We start from the raw sequence: 25,123 nt of genomic DNA, 5'->3' as shown, positions 1-25,123 counted from the left end.
CAGCCTACAGCCCCTCCAAGGCCAGTCATCCCACCACTTTGAAGGAAGACTGAAACCAAGCCGGCCGTGAGCCTGAATTGATTCTAGCTCAAAGGACGCCCAGGCAGGCGTCCCAGAGAATGGGGCTCTCAGCCTCCATGTTGCTCCATCCAGCACAAGCCGGCAGCAGCAGCAGCAGCAGCAGCAGCAGCAGCAGTCCACTCGTCCGGTCCTTGGGAGCAATGTCCAAGGCAGCCCAGTCCAGCCCATTGGCCACGATCCTCAGAGCAGCAGCAGTCAAGGCCTCTGCATGGCCCCCCTGGAACGGTTCCTTTTGGCCAGGGGCTCCCCGAGCTCCAAGTGATCTGGGGCAGACAGAAGCTTGACTGAGAAGCCACCAAGAAGCCAACATCGCCCAAACCAGGTCTTGGAATGAAAGTGGCCCCAGAGGAATCCAGGCAGGTAAGATGCAGCAGGACTGGAAGAAGCTAAGGGAGCCCAGGAACGCCAGACTAGGAAGTGGGAGGCTGGGAGGTGCCAGACAGGGGTGGGTGGGTGGGTGGGAGCCTCCAGCAAGCCCACCTAGAGCAAGGAGGGCCGAGGGACAACCTCGCCGCCCATCTTCCACCAGAAGGGAGAGAGAGGCCAGGGCTGAGTGGAGGCTGCCCCATCAAATGAAGGGGGGGGGGGGCAGTCAACGTGACCAGCTGCCTCCTTGCCCAGAAAAGGTTGCAGGATCCAATCCTGCTGGAAGGAATTCCCCTTCCTATTTAGCAACCTCAACAACAAAAGCTCCTGGATGATCAGGCTGCAAACTGTAACAATTGTTCAAATTCTTGCACCGAGAAGAATTGCTCCTCCCACTCCCACAAGAGCCACCTCAGGCAGGACTCCAACAGGCAGCGCCAGGCCCTTCCCAATCCAAGCCCCCAGGACCACCCGAGGGCCAGCTGGGCTGTGGGAGGGGCGCAAGAGCAGGACCCGCCCTGCCCGGGAAGCACAGCACCGCGGCTTTTCTGTTACTTTTATTGTGTGCAAGACAAACCAAGACAGCCAAAATCCAGGTTCCCCCCCACCCCCCACCAAAGGGGGCAGCGACTCCTCAGGTTCCAATGAAGATCCACACGGTCCAGTTTTCTTTTGCACAGCAAAAGATCCGGGGGGGAGGGAGGGGAGCTCCTGGGGAAGAGCCCCCTTTCCCCAGCCTTCCGGGTAAAGACGCCCCGCTCCCCGCAGAGTGGGAGCCACGAAGGAGCCCCGCCCTTTCAGACGCCAAATTCCACGGCTGTAAACAAACGCGCCCCTCCCCCACCCCGAGGACCGACCGACCGACATTTGGCCGCAGCTGGGGGAAGGGGCGGCAGGCAGGCAGGCCGACCTCCGGCGCCCATCCCGGGCCGTTCTCCGCCGGGCCGCCCTCTTTCCTGGCGCTGCCTGGGGCCCCTCAGATCCGCGGGAGGAAGCGGGACTGATCAGCCGCAGTCGGCCTCTGGGCTGTGGCAGGACCGCAAGGGCGGCGGGGGTGAGGAGCCCCCGCCGCCCTCGTGTCCATTGCTCTCGATGGAAGACTCGCTGCCGGTGCTCTCCCCGGAGAGGAGGCGGGTGACGCGCAGGTCGGCGCGGAGAAGCGCCACGTCGTTGCCGATGGCCAGCTCGCCCAGTCCGCAGATGAGCTGCCCCAGGCTGGACCCCGCGGGCGCCGCGCCCTCCCCGTCCTCCTCCTCCTCCCCCTCCAGTGGGGCCAGCAGCTCGTCGTCCTCCCCCTGGCCGCCGTCACAGTCCTCCCGCTGGCCGCCGTTGGCACAGCCCGGCCCGGCGGCGCGCTCCTCCAGTTCCTCGCCCAGCGAGTCCTCGGTGATGGAGCCCAGTTTGGGCGCGCTGCGGCTTCGCTCGACGGGCGGCTTGTAGCAGCCACCCGGCCCGTGCAGGAGCAGCTTGCGGAGCGGCACCAGCGGGATGGCGCCGTCGGCCCCGGGGCCCACCTGCTGCAGCTGCTGGTGCCGCGCGTCGGCGCGCTTCTTGAGGCGGCGGAACTCGGCCAGCGCCGCCGCCGAGGTCTGGTACAGCAGCAGCGCCATGGCGCGGGCCTTCTCCGCCTTGGAGACCAGCACGGCGTGGCAGCGGAGCAGCACCGCCTTGTGCTTCACCTCGTGGCGGTAGATCCAGGCGAAGAGACGCGGCAGGCGCGGGTCCGCCACGCAGTAGGTGACGCGGTGCAGCAGGTAGAGGTGGCCCGGACGGGAGGCGGCCTCCGCCGGCACCGCGGGCGCCAGGCGGATGCCCTGCGGCCCGATGGTCAGCTTCATCTTGGTGCCGTGGCGGCCGGCCTCGCTCTTGGCCCAGATCTTGGCCACCGCCACGTCGGTGCAGCCGTCGCCCTTGGCCTGCAGCGTGGTGGCGTTGCCCAGGTAGAGCGCCGTGTAGGTGGGCGCCTCGCTGCTCACGCGGAACTTCTTGCGCTTGGAGCGGAACAGGCTGCCCATCCTGGAGAGGGCGCTCTCGGCCGGGCAGGCGCGGGCCAGCGAGCCCAGGGCGGCGGGGCAGGGCAGGCTCCCGGCGCCCGCCTGGCAGTAGTCCTTGGCCTTCCCCGACGGCGGAGAAGCGCCGCGCGGGCCCGCTGGCTGCTGCCGCTCCCGCCGCCGGCCCTGCTGCTGCGGCTGCGGGTGCTGCGGGTGCTGCTGGGGCTGCGGGTGCTGCGGCGGCTGGGGCTGACACTCCTCGTCCGCGGCCAGCAGCTCGAATTTGTGCCTCTTCCAGGGCAGCATCGCGGCGCCCCCGCCGCTTCCCGACGGCGCAGCCAGTCCGGGGCGCTGCGGCTGCTGCTCCCGGTCCTCAGCTGGACGCGCCCGTCGTCGCCCCGGCCGCCCGCGCATCCCGAGGGACCGCCGGCCCGGGCCTCGCCGCCTGCCGCCGCCGGGCGCGCGCCCGCCGCCATTCCGTCGCCATCGCCGCCGCCGCGCGCGCGCGCGTTACATGCCGGCCTCAGCCCCGCTCCGCCGCCGCGCCTCTGCTGGCGCTGCCTGGCCGCGCCGCTACATATAGGCCGGGCGAGGGAGGTCGCTGCGCCGGGAGGCGGCGCCCGCGATGCCGGCCGCGAGCCGAGGGGGAGGGGCCGCAGCGATGGCCGTTGGGTCGGGGGGCTCAGCCGTGGCTCCCCGCCCTGCTCGCTCCCGCGGCCAGCAGCCCGGGAATGGCGGCCGGAGGAAACCCGGCCTCCTGTCCCAGGACGAAGCGGAGCGCCTCCTCGCCTCGGGAGCCGCCCCGAAGAGCCCCCTCCGCGCCCGCGCCCGCGCTTGGAAGGGGCAGCGAGCGGGCGTCCAGCTGCGGAGCCGCCCTCGGGTCGCCTGCTCCCTGCGCCCCTCCGTGGCTGCCGGTCCCGGCCCTTCCACCGGGCAAGCGTCGCCCGCTTGGGCCGTTTCCTGACCCGCCGTGGAGGCTTTAAAGCGCTCCCGGCCTCCTCCAACACGGCTCGGCCTGACAGGCCCGGTATTGCGCTGGGGGGGTGGGGGTGCTGATGCCCGGTGAGGAAGCTTCTGGTGCTTTTCGGGGTTTTCCGCTGCAGGATCTTTCTGAACGGGCCTTTTGGGTTCCTCCTCCTATTGAGATCTGTTTTTCTTCTCTGTTTGACGTTAAGGATTTTACCCTTCAGGTTTAGAGGCAGATGGACCATCTCAAAAAGGGTAGGACTGCACCCTTAACCTGGTACCTGAACTAAGCGATATACGGATCGATTGATGGACAAAGCTGGGTTTGCTACAGCACTAAGCCACAATGGATTGAAGAACTGGCAAACCAAGTTTGAAAATGAGTCTGTGACTTCCTCAGGTGCCCGTTTGCTCAGCTTTGGGGTCACAGTGGAGACAGACACCGGGGCCAATTGTATCCTAGAGTTGTATGAATGTGTTCCAGCTGGCGCTTCTGAGCGAGAAATGCTGTGGCATTCGGGGCTTTTCCCAAAGGTGCTGGCGAACCAGGAGAAGTCCCAGGGGCAAGACTACCCCGTGGACTGCAACTAAGGTGCTGCCTTGGCACTGGGCAGGCCCGGGTTCAAGCTTCCCACAGCTATGGAAGCCAGAATAACAGAGCTGGAAGAAATCTTGGGGGCCTCCTAGGACACCCCCGGCTCAAGGAGGAGCTCCTAGAGACCCTCCCCTTTAAGACCAATGGTCCCCCAATCTCTTCTTGGAGGCAGCCATTCCACTGATGGTTTTTATGTCAGAAAATTTCTCCTTAATGGATCTTAATGGATCTCTCTTTCATGACCTTCCCACCCAGTGCTTCCTGTTCTGCCTTCAGGTGCTTTGGAAAATAGGTTGACCCCCTCTTCTTTGTGGCAGCCCCCCCAAATATTGGAACACCGCTATCCTGTCGCCCCGTCCTTCTTTTCACTAGAGTAGACATGTTCTATATTAGCATACTCCAAACACTGAATCCTGATTGGTCCACATGGACCGCAACCCGATTGGTCAACTGAACGGCCGTGATTGGCGCGCTAAGAATCAACTGCGATTGGCCGAGCCGATCGCAGGAGATTCAAAGCCCTGTCATTGGCTGCCCAGCCGCGAGCAATCCCTATATGAAGGGCTGCCGCGGCTCCAAGATCTTGGACAAGTCTGTATACTGAAATAAAGAGCTGGATGTACACTTGGTCTCGCGTCTCTGTGGGAACCGATCTACCGATCTAACACTGGCGATGAAGGTGGGATTGTGAGACAAGAGACCAACCGAGCATGTGGTGAAGCGGCACAGAACGACCGGCAAAATGGCCAGCAGCACCTCGCCACCCACACCCTTCAACCAGGCTGCCGAGGATTGGGAATCATACGTTGACTGATTCCTAATTTTCCTCGAGAGCAGCAACCTAAAAGATGCCAATGGACAGAAAAAAAGGGCCGTGTTCCTGACACAGTGCGGGCCCGCCGACTAAAGCCCTAGCCAAACCCGCCGACATGAAGGAGATGGACTGGGCCGACCTCGAACCGATGCTGCGGCGCCACTATGCCCCCGCCATGCCCAATCTTATCAGAAGGCACGAGTTCTATCGGCGGGACCAGAAAGAGGGCGAGAGCATCAGCGACTTCGTGGCCACGCTGAGGGACCTCGGGGGCATGTGCGGCTTCACCGACATGGGCGAGGCCCTATGAGACTGCGTGGTCCTCGGGCTCAGGGGCCCCATCCTTCAGAGCTGGCTGATGGCGAGGGCCGACATCTCCGTCACCGAGGCCATTGCCGAAGCGACTGCATCCGAAGCAGCCAAGCAGTCAGTGGCTCGGATGCGGCAGATGAACGCGGTGGACCGGCCAGCAACCATCGAAGCAACCCCGCCACTGGAGAAACACCCGGAAGGAAGCCCCAGGATGACCGCCATCACCCACCATGGAGACGTCGACTCCTTCTCTGAAACCGAGGACAAGGAAGAGGAGATCCACTGACTACAGATGGAACGAGACCGGCGGGAACGGAGAGGCCGTAAGTCGGGGTTCCAGTGTGCCGGCTGCGGCGGCAACCACCCCCGCTCAGAATGCCGATTCCTCGACGCCATCTGTTGGCATTATGACAAGCGGGGGCACATCGCCAAGGTGTGCTGGAATAAGAGGAACCATAGCCCCCGGCGACGAGACGGCACCCCCCCAGGACCAGAGACCGCCACGCCGAGAGCTGGTGGAGCCGGGATGGCTGGAGCAAGCGACTCAGTGAGATGCGGCGGAGAGACGAGACCCATCAGACGGTCATCATTGGCCACTCCTTGACCATCGATGCCCGGAAGGTTCACGTGGAGCTAGACATCGAGGACCAACCATGCGAGATGGAGGTGGATTTCGGATCCTACCTCTCCATGGTGTCCTGGCGCACAATCAAGCGCCTGGTGTCTACCATCCACCGGCGCGAGTTAGAAAATCAGAAGCTGACCCTAAAGGACTATCAGGGAAACCGCATCCCTGTAGTCGGAATTGGACACTTTAAAATAACCTTCAAGGGACGTACCGAGGTGCTTCCACTCACCATCGTGGACAAGGACTGCCCAAGCCTACTGGGACTGCAATGGTTCGCACTGCTGGGAATCGAAGTGACGGGCGTCAACCATGTCACCGAGGCAGACTGGGAAGCAACACTTGTGAGGGACTACCAAGAGGTCTTCAACGGCGACCTAGGCAAGTACCGGGGGTCCCCAATCTCTTTTAATCTAAACCCAAACGTTGCCCCAATCTGACTTAAACATCGGCGAGTGCCATTCGCGCTCAAGCCTAAAATCGATGAGCAATTGGACAAGCTCATTGCGCAAGGGGTCTTAGAGCCGATTGACCATGCCCGGTGGGAGACCTCCATAGTCACCCCGATCAAGCCGGATGGGTCCGTAAGGATCTGTGGTGACTACAAGGCCACCCTCAACCACGCGCTGCAGCAGAGTGCCTACCCCGTCCCAGTGGTACAGCACCTCCTGCACTCACTGGGGGGAGGCCGGGTCTTCGCGAAGCTCAACCTGGCGCAAGCATACTAGCAACTGCCGGTCGATGCTGAAACTGCAGAGGCGCAAACCATCGTAACCCACCAAGGGGCATTCTGAGGCAAGAGACTCCAATTCGGAGTCACCGTAGCTCCAGGGGTCTTCCAGAGCCTGATGGAAAGGCTACTCCAAGGGATCAAAGGGGTGGTGCCCTATTTCGATGACGTGCTGGTGTCAGCTACCAATAAAAACCAATTAGAAAACCGCCTAAGGGAGGTGTTACAAAAATTCAAAGACTCTGGGCTAAAAGTTAAAAAAGAAAAATGTCAGCTGTGCACTGAAAAGGTCGAATTCCTGGGGTACCTCCTAGACCAGCACGGAATCCACCCAACAGAGAAAAAGCTCAGAGCCATCAAAGAAGCCCCTAGACCAAGGAACGGGGGATACGGCATGCGTTGACAGCGCCCGCTCATCCGGCAGCGAATGGGCGGGCGGAACGCATAGTCCGTTACACAAAAAACACCATACAGAAAATCGAAACCGGGGACATACAAGAAAAAATAAATAAAATGCTTTTAATACAACACATAACATCTAACACAATGACAAATAAAAGCCCAGCAGAATTACTCATGGGCAGAAAACTAAGATCCCCGTTAGACAGGCTACACCCCACATACAACCCTGAGAAACCCCCAGACTCATCCGGCAAACACTGAACATTCAACATTGGAGATGCCGTCTATGCCAAAAATTGTACAGGGGACCCACTCTGGGTACCGGCGAAAATAACCCAGGTAACGGGCCCCCGGTCTTACCGGCTACAAACCAAAGACGGACGAAGCTGGAAGTGACATATCGACCAGCTAAGGTCAAGAACAGCCACCGACGACACCGACAGCACGCAAACACCGCAAACAACTACTAATAAAGAAACCAGAGGGGGGAACCTCAAACAATAAAGAAAAAGGAGAAGAAAATCCTAAAGCGCAAACAGAACACCCCCAAGCCAAAATAAACCAGCAATACTCACTGGTAAATGATGAACCTGCAACAGACAAACAACCAGGAGCTTCACCTGGAAGGAGCAGCCAAGCCAGTTCGACCAGCCCGGAAAGACCAGGCGGGAACAGCAGAATCGGCAGCTCAACCGACCCGGGTAGACCGGGTGGGAGCTACCACAGTAGGCCCGGCTCACCCTTCCAGGCGGTTCCATCCAGGAGAACTGGAGCGATGAGGAGTCCGTCCGAACCAGTCGAGGACCAAGCAGCAACTGAGCCGCGCAGGTCAAGTAGGCAGGTACGAAGCCCCACCTACCTGCGCGACTACGTAACCATGCTCCGTCGAGCTGAACCAAGAGGGGAGGGGTGTTCTATATTAGCATACTCCAAACACTGAATCCTGATTGGTCCACACGGACCGCAACCAGATTGGTCAACTGAACGGCCGTGATTGGCGCACTAAGAATCAACTGCAATCGGCTGAGCTGATTGCGGGAGATTCAAAGCCCTGTCATTGGCCACCGAGCCATCCCTATATGAAGGGCTGCCGCGGCTCCAAGATCTTGGACAAGTCTGTATACTGAAATAAAGAGCTGAATGTACACTTGGTCTCGCGTCTCTGTGGGAACCGATCTACCGATCTAACAAGACACACCCAATTCCTGCAACCGTCCTTCATATGTTTTAGCCTCCCACACTCTCAATCAGCCCCCTCATTAAGACTTGCAGTCAGCCCTACCTTACAGAACTGTTGTGAGGAAAAGCAGGAAGAGAAAACATTATTACGTATCCTGCCTTGAGCTACAAACAGAAGGTGGGAATCAAATCTAAAAAATAAACCAATAGATTTTTCTCCTTTTCTGCTAAGTGGATGGAGTCTGCTATGGGGGGAGGTTGCCAATCTAGATGGGCAAGGGGCAGGAGAAGCAGTGCCACACAAACACACCACCTGTCCCCTTGTATGCTGTGGTAGAAGAGAAGGTAGAGGTGGGCTCAGTCACAGGCTAGCGGAAGGTTTTTCAGCCACAGGATCTGAGTGTTGGGGGGGGGGCGGGGCAGGATCTCAGGCAGGTCCCAGGAAGTGGAAAGAGGCTGCTAGTGCTCTTCCCTCTCTTGGCGCTGCCCCAACCCAGCCCACTGGTTCTTCCTAGCAATGGATGAGGACAAGATGTGCTGCCTGCCAGTGCTGGGCAGCTTAGCTTGGAGGCTTTGACCTTCTTTGTCGAGAAGTACCTGATCACTTAAGTGGCCTAAAAGCTGTGTCTAACCAACGTTGTCATTCTCAGCTTAAAAGCCACCACAGAACCTGCTCGGTGGAATGAAAGTGCCTTGAGACCGGCCAGTTCTCCTTCCCTCTGCTGGATCCTTTGCACTCCCAGGCCTCCCCCACCATAACAGGTGTTCAGCTCGTTTCGGACGTTTTGGCGCTCAGCCGGTGTGTGCAGGGAGCCACAAACTCCCCAGGCTCGCCTTACACGCGCACGTGCAAGCGCTCATGCCAGCAAGCAGCTCCCCCCCCCCCCATGCATGGCCGGTCGGACCAATTCCACTGCTGGGCAGCGGCATCGCCTCCGCCTGAGTTCGGAGGGCAGCCGCGGCCCCTGGCGCTTGGGCTACGGCGGGTCTTGTTCTGTCCCCTGATGCCCACAAGGTGGACCGGCCCTTTTTGGACAAAAGAAACAGCCAAGCGGCACCGGCGTTGCCCCTTCTGCCGACGCGCAAGAGACGGCGCGGGTCTCGTGAAAAGGCGACCCCGCTTTTGTCTCCGGGTTCCTTGCCCGGAAGGCTGAACGGTCGGATTAGCCGCTTTCCAGCCCACTTGCCCCGCGTCAGGGTTCTAGTCCTCCTTGTACTCCGAAGCTCTCTCCCCCACCACCCCGAGCCCCAACCAAATGGGAAGGAGCGGCGGCCCTTCAGCGCCACCGTGAGGTCGCCGCCGCCGCCGCCGCCGCCGGAACTAAAGGTTTGCGGAGCGCAGTTTTCGCCCGGAGCCTTCGCGGAGGCGCTACCGTCCGCGTCGCTGATTGGCTGCGCCCGGCCGCATGCCCGGAAGCGCCGAGCGCGCGATGGGGAAGAAACAGGCGCAAGGACTGGGGCGCTCCCTCCGTGGCGGCGGCCGCCGGGCGGGCGAGGCGGGATGGGTGAGCCTCCTTGACCCCCCCCCCCCCTCCCTCCCCGTGGGGGCGGGGCCCCCGCTAACGGCGCGTCTCCCCCTCCGCGGCCCCGCTAACGGCGCGTCTCCCCCCCCCGCAGCGCCACACGAGCGAGCTGAGCGAGCAGGGCCGCGCCCCCCCGCCGCAGTCGGTGACGGAGCAGAGCCCGCTGGAGGCCTTCCTGGCGGCGGCGGAGCTGGCGGGCGCCGCGTTCGCCGCAGGTGAGGAGGGCCGGGCCGGGCGGGGGGAGGGCAGCGTGGGGTGGGGGCCGCCTCCGCCCGCCTGACGCGGCTCTCCGTCCGCAGAGAAGCTGAACGCGCGCCTGGCCCCCGGCCGCGGGGCTGCGGAGGAGGAAGCCGGCCGGCCGCAGGAGGAGGAGAAGCGGGTCCTGCGCATCCCGAGAAGGTGCGTTTCCCGAAGGCCGCTCCGGAGGACCGGCGGGGGGCGGGGGTCTCCTAGCCAAGGCCGGGCGGGGGGCGTCTCTCCCCGGGCCCCGCTTCTTTCAGCCCCTCCGCCACCGGTTCCCTCCTTCCGCCTCTTCCGGGCTTTGTGATTGTTGGCCGATTTCAGGCTGAGCTGCTTATAATAAACCCCGACGGTGATCACACCGTTAGTGCTCAAGTAAACGTGAGCTTGCTGAAGCTGCGGGCAGCTTGGATAATGGCAACTAGGTTGAAAGGCGCCTCGTTTTGTCTGTTCTTATCAAGGTTCTTATCAAGGTTCCTGTGAGCTTTGCTTAATGGTGAAGAATAGGTTGAGCACAAAGCCAGGCCTCCTATTTGTACCTCAGCGGTTGTGAGAAGGAAGGAGGGCCTGTGAACTGAAATCTCGCATGCTCTGCGCCTTGTTTCGTCCTCTGGTCATGAATCATGACAGGCAAGACTTGGCATCTTTTCCCTGCCTCTCCTGGGTTTTTAAAATATAATTTTCCGTAAAGAAATATTTTTGAGGACTTGACAGTTTGTGATATTTTGTGTTCTTGAGCTGACTTATGTAGGAAGGGAATCCTTTGGGTGAGATCTTTGCCCTTGCGTTAAAAGACAAGGATAGAACGTGTTCTTGTATTTGCCCTGCCTTTTTCTAGGCCACCAAGGAAGGACTTTATGCAGGACAAGAGGTTGGGCTAGAAGACCTCCAGGGTGTCTTCCAGTTCTAAGATGCTGCATCTCTTGTCGGCAGCCGATAGCCGGCTCTTTTCGAGCTTCATTTCCATCACTTGTTTTGCTTTTCTGCTCTTTCACTGTTCGATGAAATCTGCCCTCCCGTGAATTTTGGATAAATACAAAATGTTTTGAGTTCTGTTCCGTGTTCCTTTCAACTATTCATTCTCGGCCATAGAAGCTGCCTGCGAAAAGTTACTCCCCGTCTTCCCTGAGGGGCAGGAAGAACCGCCTAAAACGCTCACCAACCAGAAGGTCACTTCCCAGCCTGTCCAGCTCCCTTTCCAGCCTGTCCAGCTCTGGGGTCCTCGACCTGTAGCCCACTACCCTGCTGTGGCCTACTTTCAACTGGGCCGGTATATGTGCGCACAGCTCGACTTACATGAGCTATGGGTGCTGGCACTCACAACCCCACTCCCACAAGTGAAGCTGTGAGCGTGCACACAAAACCATCCTCCCCACCCCACGCCACCCCAGGCCACCAACCTGGAATGGTTGGGGAAGGCTGCTCTAGCGAGTGCCTCTTGGTTTCTATTACTGTGATGACCCAGAGTGTAAACAAACGTAACAAAATCCAAAATGTAAATAAATGTCCTTTAATGCCTCCAACTTGGCCCCACTGTTCAATAATTCTCAGTTGGAGATAAAATGTACTCAAAAATAGTCTTCAAAACAAAGCAATACAGTCCTAATTTAATGAGCAGACAGGTGAAAATAAAAGCAAACAAGCTACAATGATGAAATTTCCACAACGGAACAGAAGTATTTACCAAATTCAAGAAGATAACAAGGCACAGTCTGTTGGAAGAACGCCAACCAAGATAGCCTCCAACTCAAATAAAACACACTTTGTCTCCAGCGTTTGCCAGAACGCAGGTCCAAACTCTTATGCAGTTCTCACACCTGCAGCCCATGAAGAGGATCAAGGCCCCCTCCTCCCAAGTAGACCACGTCTCTCCCTTATCCTCTCCTCCTTGCGTGCCTTAGGATGGATAGGGGATGGGCCTGGGTCCTCCTCTGACTCCTCTGCCCTTCCCCAGCCTCCTCCACAACCTCCACTCCCTGTTGGCTGTTCCTCCTCTCCCTCAGGGTCAGTCTCCACCAGGGGCATAACAATGACCAAAACTGTCTCTTCCAAGATCATTTTCTACTATTCTGAAGCAAGTGTTTTTTTGTGGCGCCCAAACCTCTTTGTTCATTTTGTGCTTTGTCCTTCCAGGCCGCCATGGGACGAACAAACAAGCCCTGCAGCATTGAACCAGGCCGAAAGAGACAGCTTCCTGAGGTGGAGGAGGCAGCTTGCTTGGTGAGTGGCATTGGCTCAGGGAGTCAACAACGTGCCCCTGAGAAACCTAAGTTGGGACTTGGGGAGACTGCCAAAGGGGGGGAGGGGGGGTACCCCACAAGACTTGGCTGTGGTTCTCTCATATCTGTTGGAGACAGAGATAGAGGCAGTTGAAGTTCTTTGTTGTCTAATCCTTTTGGTGGAAGGGATTGTTAATATCAAGGTTGCCTTCTACCTGGGCAAAAGGGCTATGGCACCTCAGCCCCCAAGTATGACAGAAAAAAAAGAATGTAATCAGAAATTATATAACGTTCTCGGCAGACAAATACTTTGGTTTAAACAAGTGTCCTCATCATTGCTCTAGGAGGCCCTCGTCAGTAAACAGAGTAAAACAGAGGCAGGTAGAAGAAAGGCTGAGGTCGTCCTTAATCTTTAGCCAGGTTTAATGTGAAGTCAGAAAAACTCTCAAAACCTTAATCCAGACCCTTTTAAAATATGTATTTTGCCACCTCAAGGCAGCTGATGCTTCCTCCTATTTTTCCCTCAACAATAACTCTGTGAGGAGGGTTGGGCTGAGAGGAAGACTGGGCCCAGGTCACCCAGATGGTTTCCATACCTATATGACAGCTGATGCCATTTGGTAGCAGATAACAAATAATGAGAGTTGGAAGGGACCTTATAGGTCATGTAGTCCAACCACCCCGCCTAAGCGGGAGACCCTACACCATTTTTGACAAATGGCAGTCCAGTCTACTTTTGAAAGCTTCCAAGGATGAAGCTCCCACAATTTCCAGGGGCAACTTCTATTCCATTTGTTGATTGTTCTCACGGTCAGAAAAATTTCTCCTTATTTCCAGGTTAAATCTCTCCTTGTTCAGTTTCCATCCATTATTCCTTGTCTGGCCTTACAGGTGCTTTAAAAAATAGCTTGACCCCTTCCTTTTCTCTGGGGCAGCCCTCAAATATTGGAAGGCTGCTCTCCTGTCTCCCCTGGTCCTTCTCTTCACTAGACTAGCCAGGCCCAGTTCCTGCAACCATTCTTCGTATGTTTTAGCCTCCGGTCCCCTCATCATCCTGGTTGCTCTTCTCTGTGCTTTTTCTAGAGTCTCAACATCTTTTTTATAATGTGGTGAACAAAACTGGATGCAGGACTCTAGGTGTGGTCTTACTAAGGCTTTATAGAGTGGTATTAGTTCCTCACTTGATCTCGATTGTATCCCTCTGTTAATGCAACTTAGGATTGGATTAGCTTGGTATTTGGCTGTAATGGACATTGGTTTGCAGCAATGGCTTTTCATGATGTTTTTCCTTTTTTAAAGTTATGTCTGAGCAATTTATAAATGTAAAAAACGAGAGACTTGCAGACAGGCAAGTCATGAGTTCAAAGCACTTGAGCAAGTCTAAGAGGCTGAAGCGAGCGAAAGAGGCTCTCCTCCCCACAAAGAAACGGATGTGGCATGTTGGGAGCTTCTTTGAGATGGTTTTTCAACTGATGTCAAGAAGTGCTCAATATACTGAACATTCAAGACAGGAGGAGAAAGTTCACTCATTAAACAAGATTATTCAGAACGAAGCAGTTTAAAAAATTGCCCTTGTGTTGTTTCATATTTTGTCATAGCCCAGCCTTAAAATGAAATCAACTGAAAATAAAAGCCTAGCATTAAATAAAATTCAGATAGCAGCAAAGCTTTTATTAAATGGCAGAAACAGCCCTGAGGACAAAGCTAGCCAACAAAGGGAGAAGAGGACTCCTGCAAAGGAAAAGGACACTCCCTCCCAAATCTCTGGGGGAGGGAGCTCCAAGTTGCGCCTCCAGGGGAAACTGACAGAAGCCCGGAAGGAGATGTTCAGCATCTCGTGCAGCAAAAGGGTCAGAGATGATGGACTTCACAAAATTGCTCTTTCAGATCTGTGTTTTATTCTGCAGGATTTATGCCTCTCAAGTTCATAGTATCATTCATTAAATAAAAATGTGATTGAAACCAACCAGAAAACCATCTCTGAATGTGCTTCCTTAAAATCCCCGAGACTCTTTCTTCCCCTGCATTCTTACAGGCTGGAGGAAGAGGAGAACCTCCTGCTGACCCCGTTCGAGCGAAATTTGGATTTCTGGCGTCAGCTCTGGCGGGTCCTGGAGAGAAGGTAGCTGTGCTTACGCTGTGATAGTCCAGCCCGCCTCCTGGGCCCAGGCAGGTTCTCTCCTTGGAGGCTCAGGCTGCCTGTCAGAGCAGGTGGGAGGGTGAAAAGGGGTCTCCTTGTGGACAGGAGGCTCTTGGCAGAGCCCGAGCCGGGTGGCCCTGGCAAGAGGACCTCCTGCCATGAAGGAAGAGCCTTGGGAACCGGGGGGGTGGGGGGTAGGGCTGCTCTCGCCTGCCTGCGGGCTGTGTGTGTGTGTTTGTGTGTGTGTGTGTGTGTGTAGGCTGGCTGCTTCCTCGGGCTCCATGCTGGGATCCCGTGGGTCAGGGCTGCCTCGAGCCCTCTGTCCTCGGCGAGAGCGAGATGGGGGTGAGCTCAGGGTGTGCTTCAAGCGGAGGGAATAGCGCCTCTGGCCTTCTCTTTTGCAGCGATGTTGTGGTTCAGATCGTGGATGCCAGGAACCCGCTCCTGTTCAGATGCCCAGATCTGGTAAGTAGAACAAACTGAGGTAGCAGCTCCACTTTGTGCATCAGGAGCCTGCTAAAAGTCGCCCATGTTCCAAAATTAAGGTGGGAATAGAATAGGTTGGTGCTTGAAAAATTAGCAATTGTGTATTTTGGTTTCTTCCGAAGACTTCCACTCACACAAATAACAGGTCAGAATGAAGCACCTCAAGGAATTGCTGGCTCTTTTGAGACAGGCAGGATGTTGTCAAACTTTACCAACGTTCTGTCACGTGGACAAATGGACCGGATGCACAGGGAGCCAGGAATCCTGCCTTCCGGCCAGTCCACATTATTAAAACTGGCAGCTGTCCCAAGGAGACGGCTTCAGCTGTGGGCCGTACCCATTCATGCCCACCGTCTAGGGGCTTCCAGCTAGGAAAGTGTCCCCTGGATTGAAAATTGTGGGGTGTGACCCACTGCTCCCCTGGGGCCTGGAACCAGGGACGGGTGAAGCTCGCTGTTGCAGGGACGGGATGTCCCAGGGTTCCAAGAACGTCCTGCTTTCACTGCCTGGGCCATATCCAGGCCATGACCAGCCCCTTCCTGGACCAGGAGGCGTAGTTCTGGAAAACTGCAAGCGAGCCCTGCAGGCTGGCACGTTCAGGGAGGAAAACTGAACATGATGGGATGTTCCAGAGAACTAACTGGAAGCCACAAACCTGGAAGCCCATCAGGCTTGCCCCTCAGCTGCTCAGATCTGTATAGGTGCTAACCACTGCTTTGGGGAGGGGCTAGCAAGACAGATTGGTGCGTGGTTTACCGTAAATGGGTGGCGTTTAACAAGAGCCTCGATAAAGCCCCAGGGGGCCTGAGGAGAAGCTGACTTCCCAGCTAGGAAAGTGTCCCATGGATTGAAAATTGTGGGGTGTGACCCACAGCTCCCCTGGGGCCTGGAACCAGGGACAGGTGACTCCTGGGTGGGCAGAAAGGGGTTTCTGATCTGTCGCAACTGAGGACATAAATTGGTAAATGTGAAAACAGAATGGCTGAATCAGCAGCAGCAGCAGCAGCAGCTCGTGCAAAAAGTGTAGTGACTGCAACCTGGAGGTTTTCAGCCTCTTAACAGGATACCAGAGTTGGAAGGGACCTTGGAGGTCATCTAGTCCAACCCCCTGCTCAGCGGCAAGCCCTGTATCATTTCAGGTATAGGGTTTCCTCTTAAAGTGGAAAAGTTCGCCTGTGGCGTCTCCACAGCTCTCCTGCCTCCCCGGTCGTTCCTCTGATCTCGTGAGGTTGCCCCCCCAGAGAAGACAGCCAAGAGCCCCAGGTGTCCTAAGCACCAGGCCGCAAGAGGCCTGATAGCGATGGGGGGCAGCGGGCCTGGGGTGCTTCCTGGTGCACAGGGATGCATCGTCCTGGGGTCCAGGGTTGCCTTCAGGCCCTTCGGGTTCCAGCTCTGAACACCAACCTTGGTTGTGTCGGTCACTTCCTCAGTCCATGCTGGATTTCCCAATCAGCCTCACATGCCGTGAAGGGCAGTCCGACTGAGCTCTGATGATGTATTGCTCAGTTAGTAAAGAGCAGGAACCAGGCATGACGGAGCTCAGAGGGGCGGTTTAGACGATAGGAGCCAAGTCCTGGCTTCCTGCAGAAATAAAAGCCTGCTTAGCCTTTGCCTTAAAATACCCGGCGAAAGAAAATCCAAATCATCATTGTGGGTTATGTGGTTCCATTATCCAGAACCTCCTACTTCTAGGATTATTTTTCTAAAGTTGTAGCATTCCTAACAGTCTGCTGTGGGCATTACCAAATCAAAAATGAAATTCCTTGAAAGGCCCATGCTGGTTTGCGGCCATGACATCTTTTGGGGTGCCTCCAGGTCATTCCGGGCGATGCTGTGCCACCCGGGGGGGACCTTGGGGGACGGGAGGAGGAGGAGGAGCCGCAGCTTAGGAGGCAAAAACCCTTTCCCGAGGGACCCTCCCTAGTTTTTCGAGGACTAGAGGGAGAGGAGAATCCCTTGGGAAAGGCTTCCGGTCTTGCCCCACCTGTTCCCGAGGCGGCCTGAGTGGCCTTTCCTCCACCTGTGGCCTGCCTGCCTGCCTGCCTGCCTCCCGAGGGCCCTTGCCACCTCTCTCCCTCTGCCTCGGGGAGATCCGTGTCTTTCGTCTGCCCTGCCTTCCTTCCCTGCCTTCCAAGAGGGGGGCAGCGTGGCTTTGCTCCAGCTATTGGCTGCCCTTCAGCCACAAAGGCTTTTCCGATGCGGAGAGGAGCCCCCCCCCCCAGTTCCTCCCCTGGCTTCCTGCAGGTGGAAAGAGGCGTTTCTCTCCGCTTCAACCTTCGGTCCGGCTTCTGGTGGCATTTTTCATCTTTGGGGGGGGGGGGGGGGGCGAAGGGTGACCCAAAATAGGCCTTGAGCAGGTCACCCCTTGGTCTTTAGACTTCCCTGTTGAGCAGAGCTGGCATTTCCACCCTCTTTTTTTATGCTTACCGTCCTTAGAATCGCGGCCTCTGGTGAGACGGGTGGCTTACAAATTGGATAAGTTAATCAATCCTTCACCCTCCTCCTCCTCCTCCTCCTCCTCCTCCTCCTCCTCCTGAGCTTTCTCTTCCTCCCTGGGGATTTGCAGTTGTGGCATACCTGTTCGCCTCCTTCCTTTGCCCCCTGGGCTGTGCTTGTCCTCCTCCTGCGCTTCTTATCCTCTCTTTCCAAGAGGCTCTGCTCACCATTGCTAGCCCAGTGACAGGCCAGGAGGGCGGGGCTCACCTCCCGCTTTGTTCCCATTTATCCCTTATAAGGGGAACTGTGTTTAAGCGGATGTAACAAAAACAGAAACAAAAAATGGAGAAAAGACATTTGGCTGCCCAGGGAATGGACGCCAGCGATTTGGGCCAAGCTGAAAAGACGCGGCCAGAGGCAGAGTCTGAGGCTCCGTAAGGGGCTGGGCGGTTATCCGAACTGGAGGGACGGCCATCGGGGCGCTCCCCAGGCTTAGGAGGGCCTGGCAGGCTACAGTCATGGGGCGGGGGTGGAGTCGATGGGACTGTCTAGCCCTGGAATTAAACCCAAGATACATGTTGGGCTGCATGCAGTTCTGGTTCCCTTCGAGAAACGGGCTAGAGAGTCCCATTCCTCCGGTCTTTCCACTGTTCCGGTTCCTTCACTAAACTGTCCCTGTTGGTTAATAGGGGATAGCTGACCTCCACCCGTCAGGAGAAAAATCTCAGTGAACAGGGGAGGAATTCCCTGGGAGGATCGTGCGTGGTGACACTCATCGTCCAACTGATGTCACAGGGCAACGATGTTTGTAAATATAAGTTGGCGTCATTTCATGTGACTGAACAGAGGCGGCTCCTCCCTCGGAAACAAGAAGGAAGTTCTTGTGGCCGTGACTTCCGGCCTGAAGACAACTCATCCTTTCATGACCGTGACTGCAGAACCGTCTGATTCTGCAGATAATTTAGTCCCGGCGTCTCCAACTTTGGCAACTGTACGAATTGTGGACGTCAACTCCCAGATTTCCTCAGCTGGCGTTCTGGGAGGCGACGTCCGCAAGCCGTAAAGTTGCCCGAGTTGGAGATGCCTGAATTCTGGCCCAGCGCCTCCCTTTCCCCGTGCCGGACTCCCCAACAGGCAGCCCTTTGAGAGGCCTCCAACAGAGGGAACTCCCCCCTCCTCCTGAAGTGTCTCTTCCGTTGCCAAACAGCTGCTACTCGAAGAAAACATTTCCTGAGCTCCAGCCAAAATCAGCTCCCTTGTGATGGGAGCCCACTGATGTTTGTTCTGTCTTCCGGAATACTTCTGAACAATTCTGCCCCATCTTCTCCACAAAGGCCCTTCAGATATTTAAGGGCAGCTTTCTCGCCTCTCAAACAAGCCCCGTGTCTCCTAAATTTCCCCTCCAGGCCCGTTTTGGTTGCTCTCCTCTGGAGAGGCCCCTGGTGGGCAACGTAGAAACCGAGAAAACGGATGGTAGAAGGAGAGCTGGGGTCCACAGAGCCCACCCTTTAAGTTTTGTTGCTGCTGTTTTCTTATTTATTGATGTATTATTTGTAAATTTTTGTTGGATGATAGCCATAGGTTCCCCCCAGGCATGTTTAAACTCAGTTTCTGACCGTTGACCCGCGACCTCCTCTGGAAGTTGCTACCAAGCGCCCAGGGCTCTTTCTGTGAAGGCACCCCTTCTGACGGGACCTCTGAACTCCCCTCTCGGCAGTTTGCGATGTCTTTCCAGAAAGTGCTCAGAACTGGACTGTGGGTGCGATCGGAGCAGCGCCGCTAGAGGGGAGCAAGAGGTGTTAAACTCTCCTGCTTGTTTCACACTCTTGGCTCACATTTGGGCTGTGATCCACCGAAGCCCTGAGATCCTCGCTTCCCAGAAAGTTCCCCTCGGGGGATTCCCCCCCAGGTGCTGCTGCCCCCCAGGTGAGGCTCATCTTGTGGGTGTCTCTGCTCACGACCGCAGACGCCCCTAAGCCTTGGGAGGACCCCAGTGGCTGCCCTCCAGATCGGATAATTGTCCAGCCCGGAGCTCTCCTTCGGGTTGCTTCTTTTCAGCGTGACCAAATCGCTGGCGTCTATTCCCTGGGCAGCCATGTTGGGTTGCCGATCCTTTCTTTGTTACGTCCACTTAAGCCCAGACCCCCTTTAAGGAATAAATGGAAATAAAGGTGGAGGTGGGCCCCGTCCTCCTCCCTGTTCCCGTCCTGCCAAGGGGCCCCTCCCATTCTTTCCCTCCCTCCCTCCCTCCATGGAGCCGGACATGCAGCCCCCGGGGTGGCTCTTGTGTGGCGTTGGCACTTCCACGGCTCCCGGTTCTCCTGTGCTTCCTTGGACTTGACAGTTGCTGGCCAGGAGAAAGTCCAGCTGCCAGACTCTCTTCCAGGGCACCTTGTGAAGGGACGGTGGTGGTGGTGGGGAATCCCTCCCCTCCATTCTCCCCTCGCTTGGCGTATCTTGCAGGAACGCTACGCCAAGGAAATCAGCCCGGAGAAGGAGAACCTCCTCCTCCTCAACAAAGCGGACCTGCTGGGGGAGGAGCAGCGCTCGGCCTGGGCCCGGTTCTTTGAGCGGGAAGGAGCCCACGTGGTCTTCTGGTCGGCCTTGGCAGAGGGAACCGGCTGGGGCCAGCCCCAAGGTAAGAGCGGGAGGAAAGCGGGGGGCGGTGGGTGGGCGAAGGAGCCCTGCTGGCCCCCCCAAAGACCGGAGGGTCACGTGGGGCCCAAACTTCCTGCCCTTGCGTGGACCCGCCTTGACCCCTGTGGTCCTCTCCCCTCCCCCTCGGGCTTTCCTTGGGCTCCCCTCGGGCGGCGGGGCCACCTCAGTGGTGGAGGGCTTTGCAGCCACATCCTCTCTGGCCGGGGGTTGAGGCATGGAGTCTGGGGGGAAGCCAGCCCAGGAGGGTCTCTTCTGTGGCTTTTGGCCACAGGTGTCCCCTGTCCTTTGCTCAGGAGCTGGAAACCGTGGAAGCGGCCAGGTTCAGCCTGAAGGAGGAGCAGAGCGCCCAGGGAGGGAGCCCCTCCGGCACCCAGCAGGAGAGCGACACAGAGGAGGAAGCTGGTGATGTGTACGAGGACTGCGAGGAGGAGGAGGAGGAGGAGGAGGAAGCCTGGCTGACCTGCTCTGAAGATGGGGAGCAAGAGAGCCCCCGTGTGCCTGTGGGGAGAGGCAGGGCTGAGCTCTCACAACTGGCCCCGCCCGTCAGAAACAGCAGCCGCCTGGTGCAAAGGGAGGAGCTCCTGGAGATATTCAGAGCCGTCCACGCTGGGAGGAGGAAGGTCAGAGAGGGAGAGCTGACCGTTGGCTTGGTGAGTTACGGGCTGCCCTGGGGACACACCGGCCACCAGGGCTTCCCTCCGCTTGGCTCCCTCCCTCCTTCCCTCCCTCCCTGCGGGGCAAGGGGGAGGCGAGGTGGGACTCGCTCCTGGTCCCGGATGGCCAAAGGTTGTGCTGGGGGAAGGGAGGGCCCTGTGCCCAGCGCTGGGGAAGGCTTCTTGGGCGGTGGGAGTGGGGGGGACACGACACGACACGAAGCACTTTGCCTCATTGCTGAGTTGCAGGCCTCGAGCGTGGGGGGCTGCTGGGGGCTCCCCTCCTCATGTCCCTTTTGGAAGCAGCGTTTTCACTGTCCGCAGTCGGACCTCTTCCAGCACAGCCCACTTTCCCTCACAGCCCGTTACGCGCTTCGCTCCTTCCTTCCAATTCCTGGGGCCAAAGAGGAGGGGCTCCTGCTGGGGCCGGAATCCCGGTCCAGACCTCCCCCCCTGTGCAGCCCCTCCTTGAAGGGGACCCTCTGGGCTTGTCAGGCACCTCATCTTCTTCTTGGGGGGGTGGGGGGTCCCTTTGGGGAGCTGCCTTCCTGCAGCTTCCATCCCTCCCTGGGAGGGGCCCCGCCTGGCCCTTTCCGGCCCTTTTCCCAAGAAGCCCCCTCCTGAAAAGCAGCCGGCTCACACAGACGTGGCTCAGCCAGGCCGGGCTCCCTGGAGTGACCAGAGTCTGCTCCGGCCCCTCCCTCCCTCCACCCCTCCCTCCACCCCCAGGTGGGCTACCCCAACGTTGGGAAGAGCTCGACCATCAACACCCTCCTTGGGAAGAAGAAGGTGTCTGTCTCCACCACGCCGGGACGCACGAAGCACTTCCAGGTACTGCCAGGAGCTCTGTGGGCTGAGGGCCAGAGATCCCTGCCCCCCTCACCCTGCTTGGTGCCCCCCACCCCATCTCTCCCCCCGGGAAAGGCCTGGCCTCTGCCCCAACGTGGGGGGCTGGATTTCCCTTCCTGCTCCCTGTTGGCTGCCCCCTCCTCCTCTTGGGAGAGCCCAGGAGGTGGCGACAAGCGGGGGTGTCTGGGTGCAGAAGCCCTGGGATGGGGAGGCCCACGGAGCCCCGGCTGGCCGGCCCCCTCCCTCCTCACCTGCAGGAGGGAGAGGCTTTTCCTGAGCCGGGGGGGGGGCACCTTTGCAGACGCTGTTCGTGGAGCCCTCCCTTTGCCTCTGTGACTGCCCTGGCCTGGTGATGCCCTCCTTCGTCTCCACCAAAGCCGAGATGGTTTGCAGCGGCATCCTGCCCATCGACCAGCTGCGCGACCACGTGCCCCCCGTCAGCCTCATATCCTTCCTCATGCCCATGGCTACGCGGGGGGTGTCACCGAGTGTGGGCAGGGAAGGGAGAAGCCTGCCCGGGGTGGGGGTGGGGGGTGGAGGACGCTGCCAATATTCCTTATGCCCTTTGCATGGGGGCAGGGCGTCCCCCGGAGAACTGGTGCTGGGCATGAGAGCCATTTTCCTGAGGGAGGGGCAGGTGCCTGGAGACCGCTGGGAGGCGGAAGGGGAGGGGCCGGCCCACGCAGGTGGAGTGAGGGGGTGGGGGGTCTCAAGAGGGAAAGGGGTCCCTGTCCCACAGGCGTTTCCTTCACTCCCCCCCCCCACATCTGCCAACGGATCCCTCGGCCAGTCTTGGAGGCCACCTATGGGATCAGCATCCTCCGGCCACGTGAGGACGAAGACCCTGACCGGACACCCACCCCAGAGGAGCTGCTCTCGGCCCTGGGCTGTGAGTAGAGCCCCCTCCCCCGGGAGGCCCCGGAGGGTGCAGGGCCAGGCTCTTTGGGCAGGACCGGTGTGGGCTGAGTCCACAAGCGGCAGGGGGACGAGGCCGGGGAGGGGGGCTGCCACTTGGACCACCGGTTGGGGGGGGAGAGACGGGGGATGGTGGGCAGGTAACGTTTGGGGGGGGGAGGTGAAGAGGAACCTTGCAGCAGAGAAAACGGCACTCAAAAGGGGGGAGGGGAAGCGGGGGGACTGGCTCCCCCAGGGCAGATTCTGGGAAGCTCTTCCAGGGGAAGGTCTCCTCCTCCTCCTCCCCCAGCGCTGGGTCTCCTGGGAAGGGGAGGGACACAGCCCGGATAGGGCCCAGGGGCCGGCTTAGGCTAAGCTCTGGCCTGGCCCCCCTGCCTCCCCAGCAGAGGCCCTGGCGATGCTTGTGCTGCAGGTGTGGTGACCCCCGGCCTCTCGCTTCCTCCCCCAACACAGGCATGAGGGGCTTCATGACGGACCATGGGCAGCCAGACCAGCCGCGCTCGGCCCGCCTGGTGCTGAAGGACTATGTCAAGGTGCGTTTGGGGGCTCCTGGGCAGCCTTGGAGCAGAGGGCGTGGAGGGGCCTTCGGTCCTGCTTGACCACTGGGGGGGCTCTGCACCCCCCCCCCCGCGATTCAGGAGAAGCTCCTCCAGGATCCCTGACCCAGGGGGGCAGACCAAGAGAACTGGGCCTATGCAGCAGCAGCCACTGCCCAGCCAGCCGTCCGCTGCTGACCGAGCCCACAGGCCGGGCGCTGGCATCCCCCTCCGCCCCGGCCCGGCTGCTCTGACTCGGGGCTGCTAGAGAACCCCCCCTGCCTGCTTTCCCTCCTCTCCCCCAAGCCCAGACCAGCCTGCCCTGGTTTAACCCCATGGGAGATGGGGAGGCTGAGGCCGCGTGGGATGCCGGCTGGCTGGCTGGCTGCCTGGGCAGGGAGCGGGGGGGGGGAGGTCGCCCGGCGGGCAGGCGGCTCCTTCTGAGCGTTTCTGCTCTTGGCCTCCCCCCCAGGGCAAGCTGCTCTACTGCCACCCGCCTCCGGGCACGGATGCCGAGCTCTTCCAGCGGGGGCTCCAGCGGCTTCGTCCCAGCAAAGCAGCAGCAGCAGCAACACAGCGTAATGGGGAGCAGCCGCCTGGCAGGGGCGCCAAGGCAAAGCAGGTGGAGAACCCGGTGGATGCGGCCTTCTTCCGCCAGGTGAGGCCCTGGGAGGCCTCGGGGGGCTGGTGGTCCTGGTCTTGCTTCTCTCTGCGGGGGGTGGGTTGGGGTGGGGTGAAGCCTTCAGGATTTGGAGCACTGCAGATGACCAGGACGGCTGATGTGCCCGGGGGCCCCTCGTCTTCCTCCCCTCCCTGACCCAGGTGAACCTGCCGCCCTGGCATTTGCCTTCCCTGCGTGCCTCTGCCCCCGAAGTCCCACCTCTCCTTCCTCGCCCTCGGGACCCCTCCCTCCCCGGCACAGACCACGTTGTCTGGGCTTCCACAGTCTCTTGAGCTGGAAGCTCACTTTGCAGAGGGCAGGAAGCCTAAATTAAGCGAGGTTAACACTAACCAAGTTAACGTGCTGTGCAAACGCGACCCGGCTGGCAGTCTTGGGCCCTTGAACTCAACGCAGCCACGGCAACGCCAGCAGACAAGGGCTCCGCTCCAAGCAGAGCTCCCAGGCTGCTAGAGGGGCCGGGGGTCCTTCTTGGGGCCGCCCGGTGGGCCAAGGCTGGTTCTCCAGAAACCGTGCCTGAGGTGGCCCATCCAGGGCTCCCCCCCGCCCCCCCCCGTGGTCCCCTCGCACAGCCGCTTCCTGGGCAGATCCGGGGGGGGGGGAGTTTGCCCTCCGGGATCCCCCCCAGCCAGCAGCCCCTTCGGGTGCGGCATTGGGCTGGACGGGGCCTGAAGGCTGTGCCTGTCTTGCAGGAGAATGTCCAGGCCCTGACCAGAGGCAACCGGGCCGGGCTGGGCTACCCAGCAGGGGTGGCTGCCCACTCCCCTTCTGGGCCTGGCTTGGCCGATGGAGCCGGGAAGCCGTGGAAGAGACACGGGAACAGGAACAAGAAGCAGAAGCTGCGCCGCCTCACCAGGCACCTGGAGGCCTGAGGGGGGGGAGGGGGGGCTCAGCGGGGGCCCTCCGAAATAAAGGAGGTTTCTTCATGGCGTCTCCTGGTCACTTGGGCTTCGTCGTCTCCTGAATCATCCCTCACGGACAGAGATGGACACCGATTGGCTGCCGGGCTGGCTGGCTCTGCCCGAGGGGGAGGGAGGGATGGTTTTTTATGGGGTTTTTAATTATTATTATGAGCTGGATATATAAACGTCATCAGCTGCCAGGAGTCGCCTCCGATCTGTGATGTAACTTGGCTAAGTAAGACAAAGGCAGCACTGAGAGCTGCCTGTCAGCAGAGCCCCCTGCCCAAGCGGCGCCCTCCCCTTTCTCAGTCCTGGGCCGGCCGGTCTCCCCCAGGCCTGGCTCCAGCCCCGCCTCGGTTCTCTCCCCACCCTGGCCTGGCGGGAGTTGTACCGGGGTGGTAGCCGGGCTGGTTGCAGGAGCCGCGAGGAAGAGCTTAGCAGCCCACGAAGCCACCACCCTCACTTGGCCTGCTGTGAGGATCTTGCCGTAAGACGGGGGTGGGGGGTGGGGGCTCAAGGGAGGGGGAGGGGGGCCGCTGAAGAGCGCCCCAAAGGCCCCTGGAAGACCAAATGCTGGACAGGTACCTGGGCCTTGGCCTGATCCAACAAGGCTGCCCTTCGGTTCCCCGAAGGGGGCTGGCTCTGTGGGCCACCCTGCTGGCCCTTGGCCTGGGCTACCCTGGAGCCTGACGGCACTACGGCTGCCCACCTTCGGTGCCCAGTGTGGGTGGGTGGGGGAGCTCAGCAGGTGGAGGTCTGTCCCCCTCTTGGCCTCCCCTGCAGCTGTTTCCCTCCCTCTCCCACACGGGGGCGCTCTTGCCCTCCG

At 59.2% G+C, this 25,123-nt stretch overlaps 2 protein-coding genes across 2 annotated transcripts; one reads left to right on the top strand and one right to left on the bottom strand.

The window, feature by feature from the left end:
* Positions 1 to 989: 989 nt before the first annotated feature.
* On the bottom strand, positions 990 to 2,969 carry FAM43A (family with sequence similarity 43 member A). Its single transcript, XM_026722246.2, has one exon. The coding sequence runs from the start codon at positions 2,850 to 2,852 to the stop codon at positions 1,452 to 1,454; it is 1,401 nt and encodes a 466-aa protein (XP_026578031.2). The 5' UTR covers positions 2,853 to 2,969; the 3' UTR covers positions 990 to 1,451.
* Positions 2,970 to 9,475: 6,506 nt separating this feature from the next.
* LSG1 (large 60S subunit nuclear export GTPase 1) lies at positions 9,476 to 24,321 on the top strand. Its single transcript, XM_087933790.1, has 14 exons — positions 9,476 to 9,566; positions 9,679 to 9,799; positions 9,884 to 9,983; positions 11,958 to 12,044; positions 14,079 to 14,165; positions 14,588 to 14,648; positions 19,569 to 19,743; positions 20,055 to 20,413; positions 21,146 to 21,247; positions 21,567 to 21,710; positions 22,031 to 22,154; positions 22,634 to 22,713; positions 23,189 to 23,374; positions 24,088 to 24,321. The coding sequence occupies exons 1-14, from the start codon at positions 9,492 to 9,494 to the stop codon at positions 24,265 to 24,267; spliced, it is 1,881 nt and encodes a 626-aa protein (XP_087789916.1). The 5' UTR covers positions 9,476 to 9,491; the 3' UTR covers positions 24,268 to 24,321.
* The last annotated feature ends 802 nt before the right edge of the window (positions 24,322 to 25,123 follow it).

The sequence above is a fragment of the Pseudonaja textilis genome, chromosome 4 (genome assembly GCF_049901715.1).
Source record: "Pseudonaja textilis isolate UNSWEBS1 chromosome 4, rPseTex1.2, whole genome shotgun sequence".
NCBI lineage: Eukaryota > Metazoa > Chordata > Lepidosauria > Squamata > Elapidae > Pseudonaja > Pseudonaja textilis.
Note: the sequence above shows the minus strand (reverse complement) of the source record. Positions and strands in the feature narration are given on the sequence as shown.

Coding starts and splice junctions, on each gene's coding strand:
- FAM43A (XM_026722246.2), bottom strand. CDS start 2,852: ATGCGCGGGCGGCCGGGGCGACGACGGGCGCGTCCAGCTGAGGACCGG.
- LSG1 (XM_087933790.1), top strand. CDS start 9,492: ATGGGGAAGAAACAGGCGCAAGGACTGGGGCGCTCCCTCCGTGGCGGC. Junction 19,744..20,054: donor CGGCTGGGGCCAGCCCCAAG/GTAAGAGCGGGA, acceptor TGTCCTTTGCTC/AGGAGCTGGAAACCGTGGAA. Junction 21,711..22,030: donor ACGTGCCCCCCGTCAGCCTC/ATATCCTTCCTC, acceptor CCCCCCCCCCAC/ATCTGCCAACGGATCCCTCG.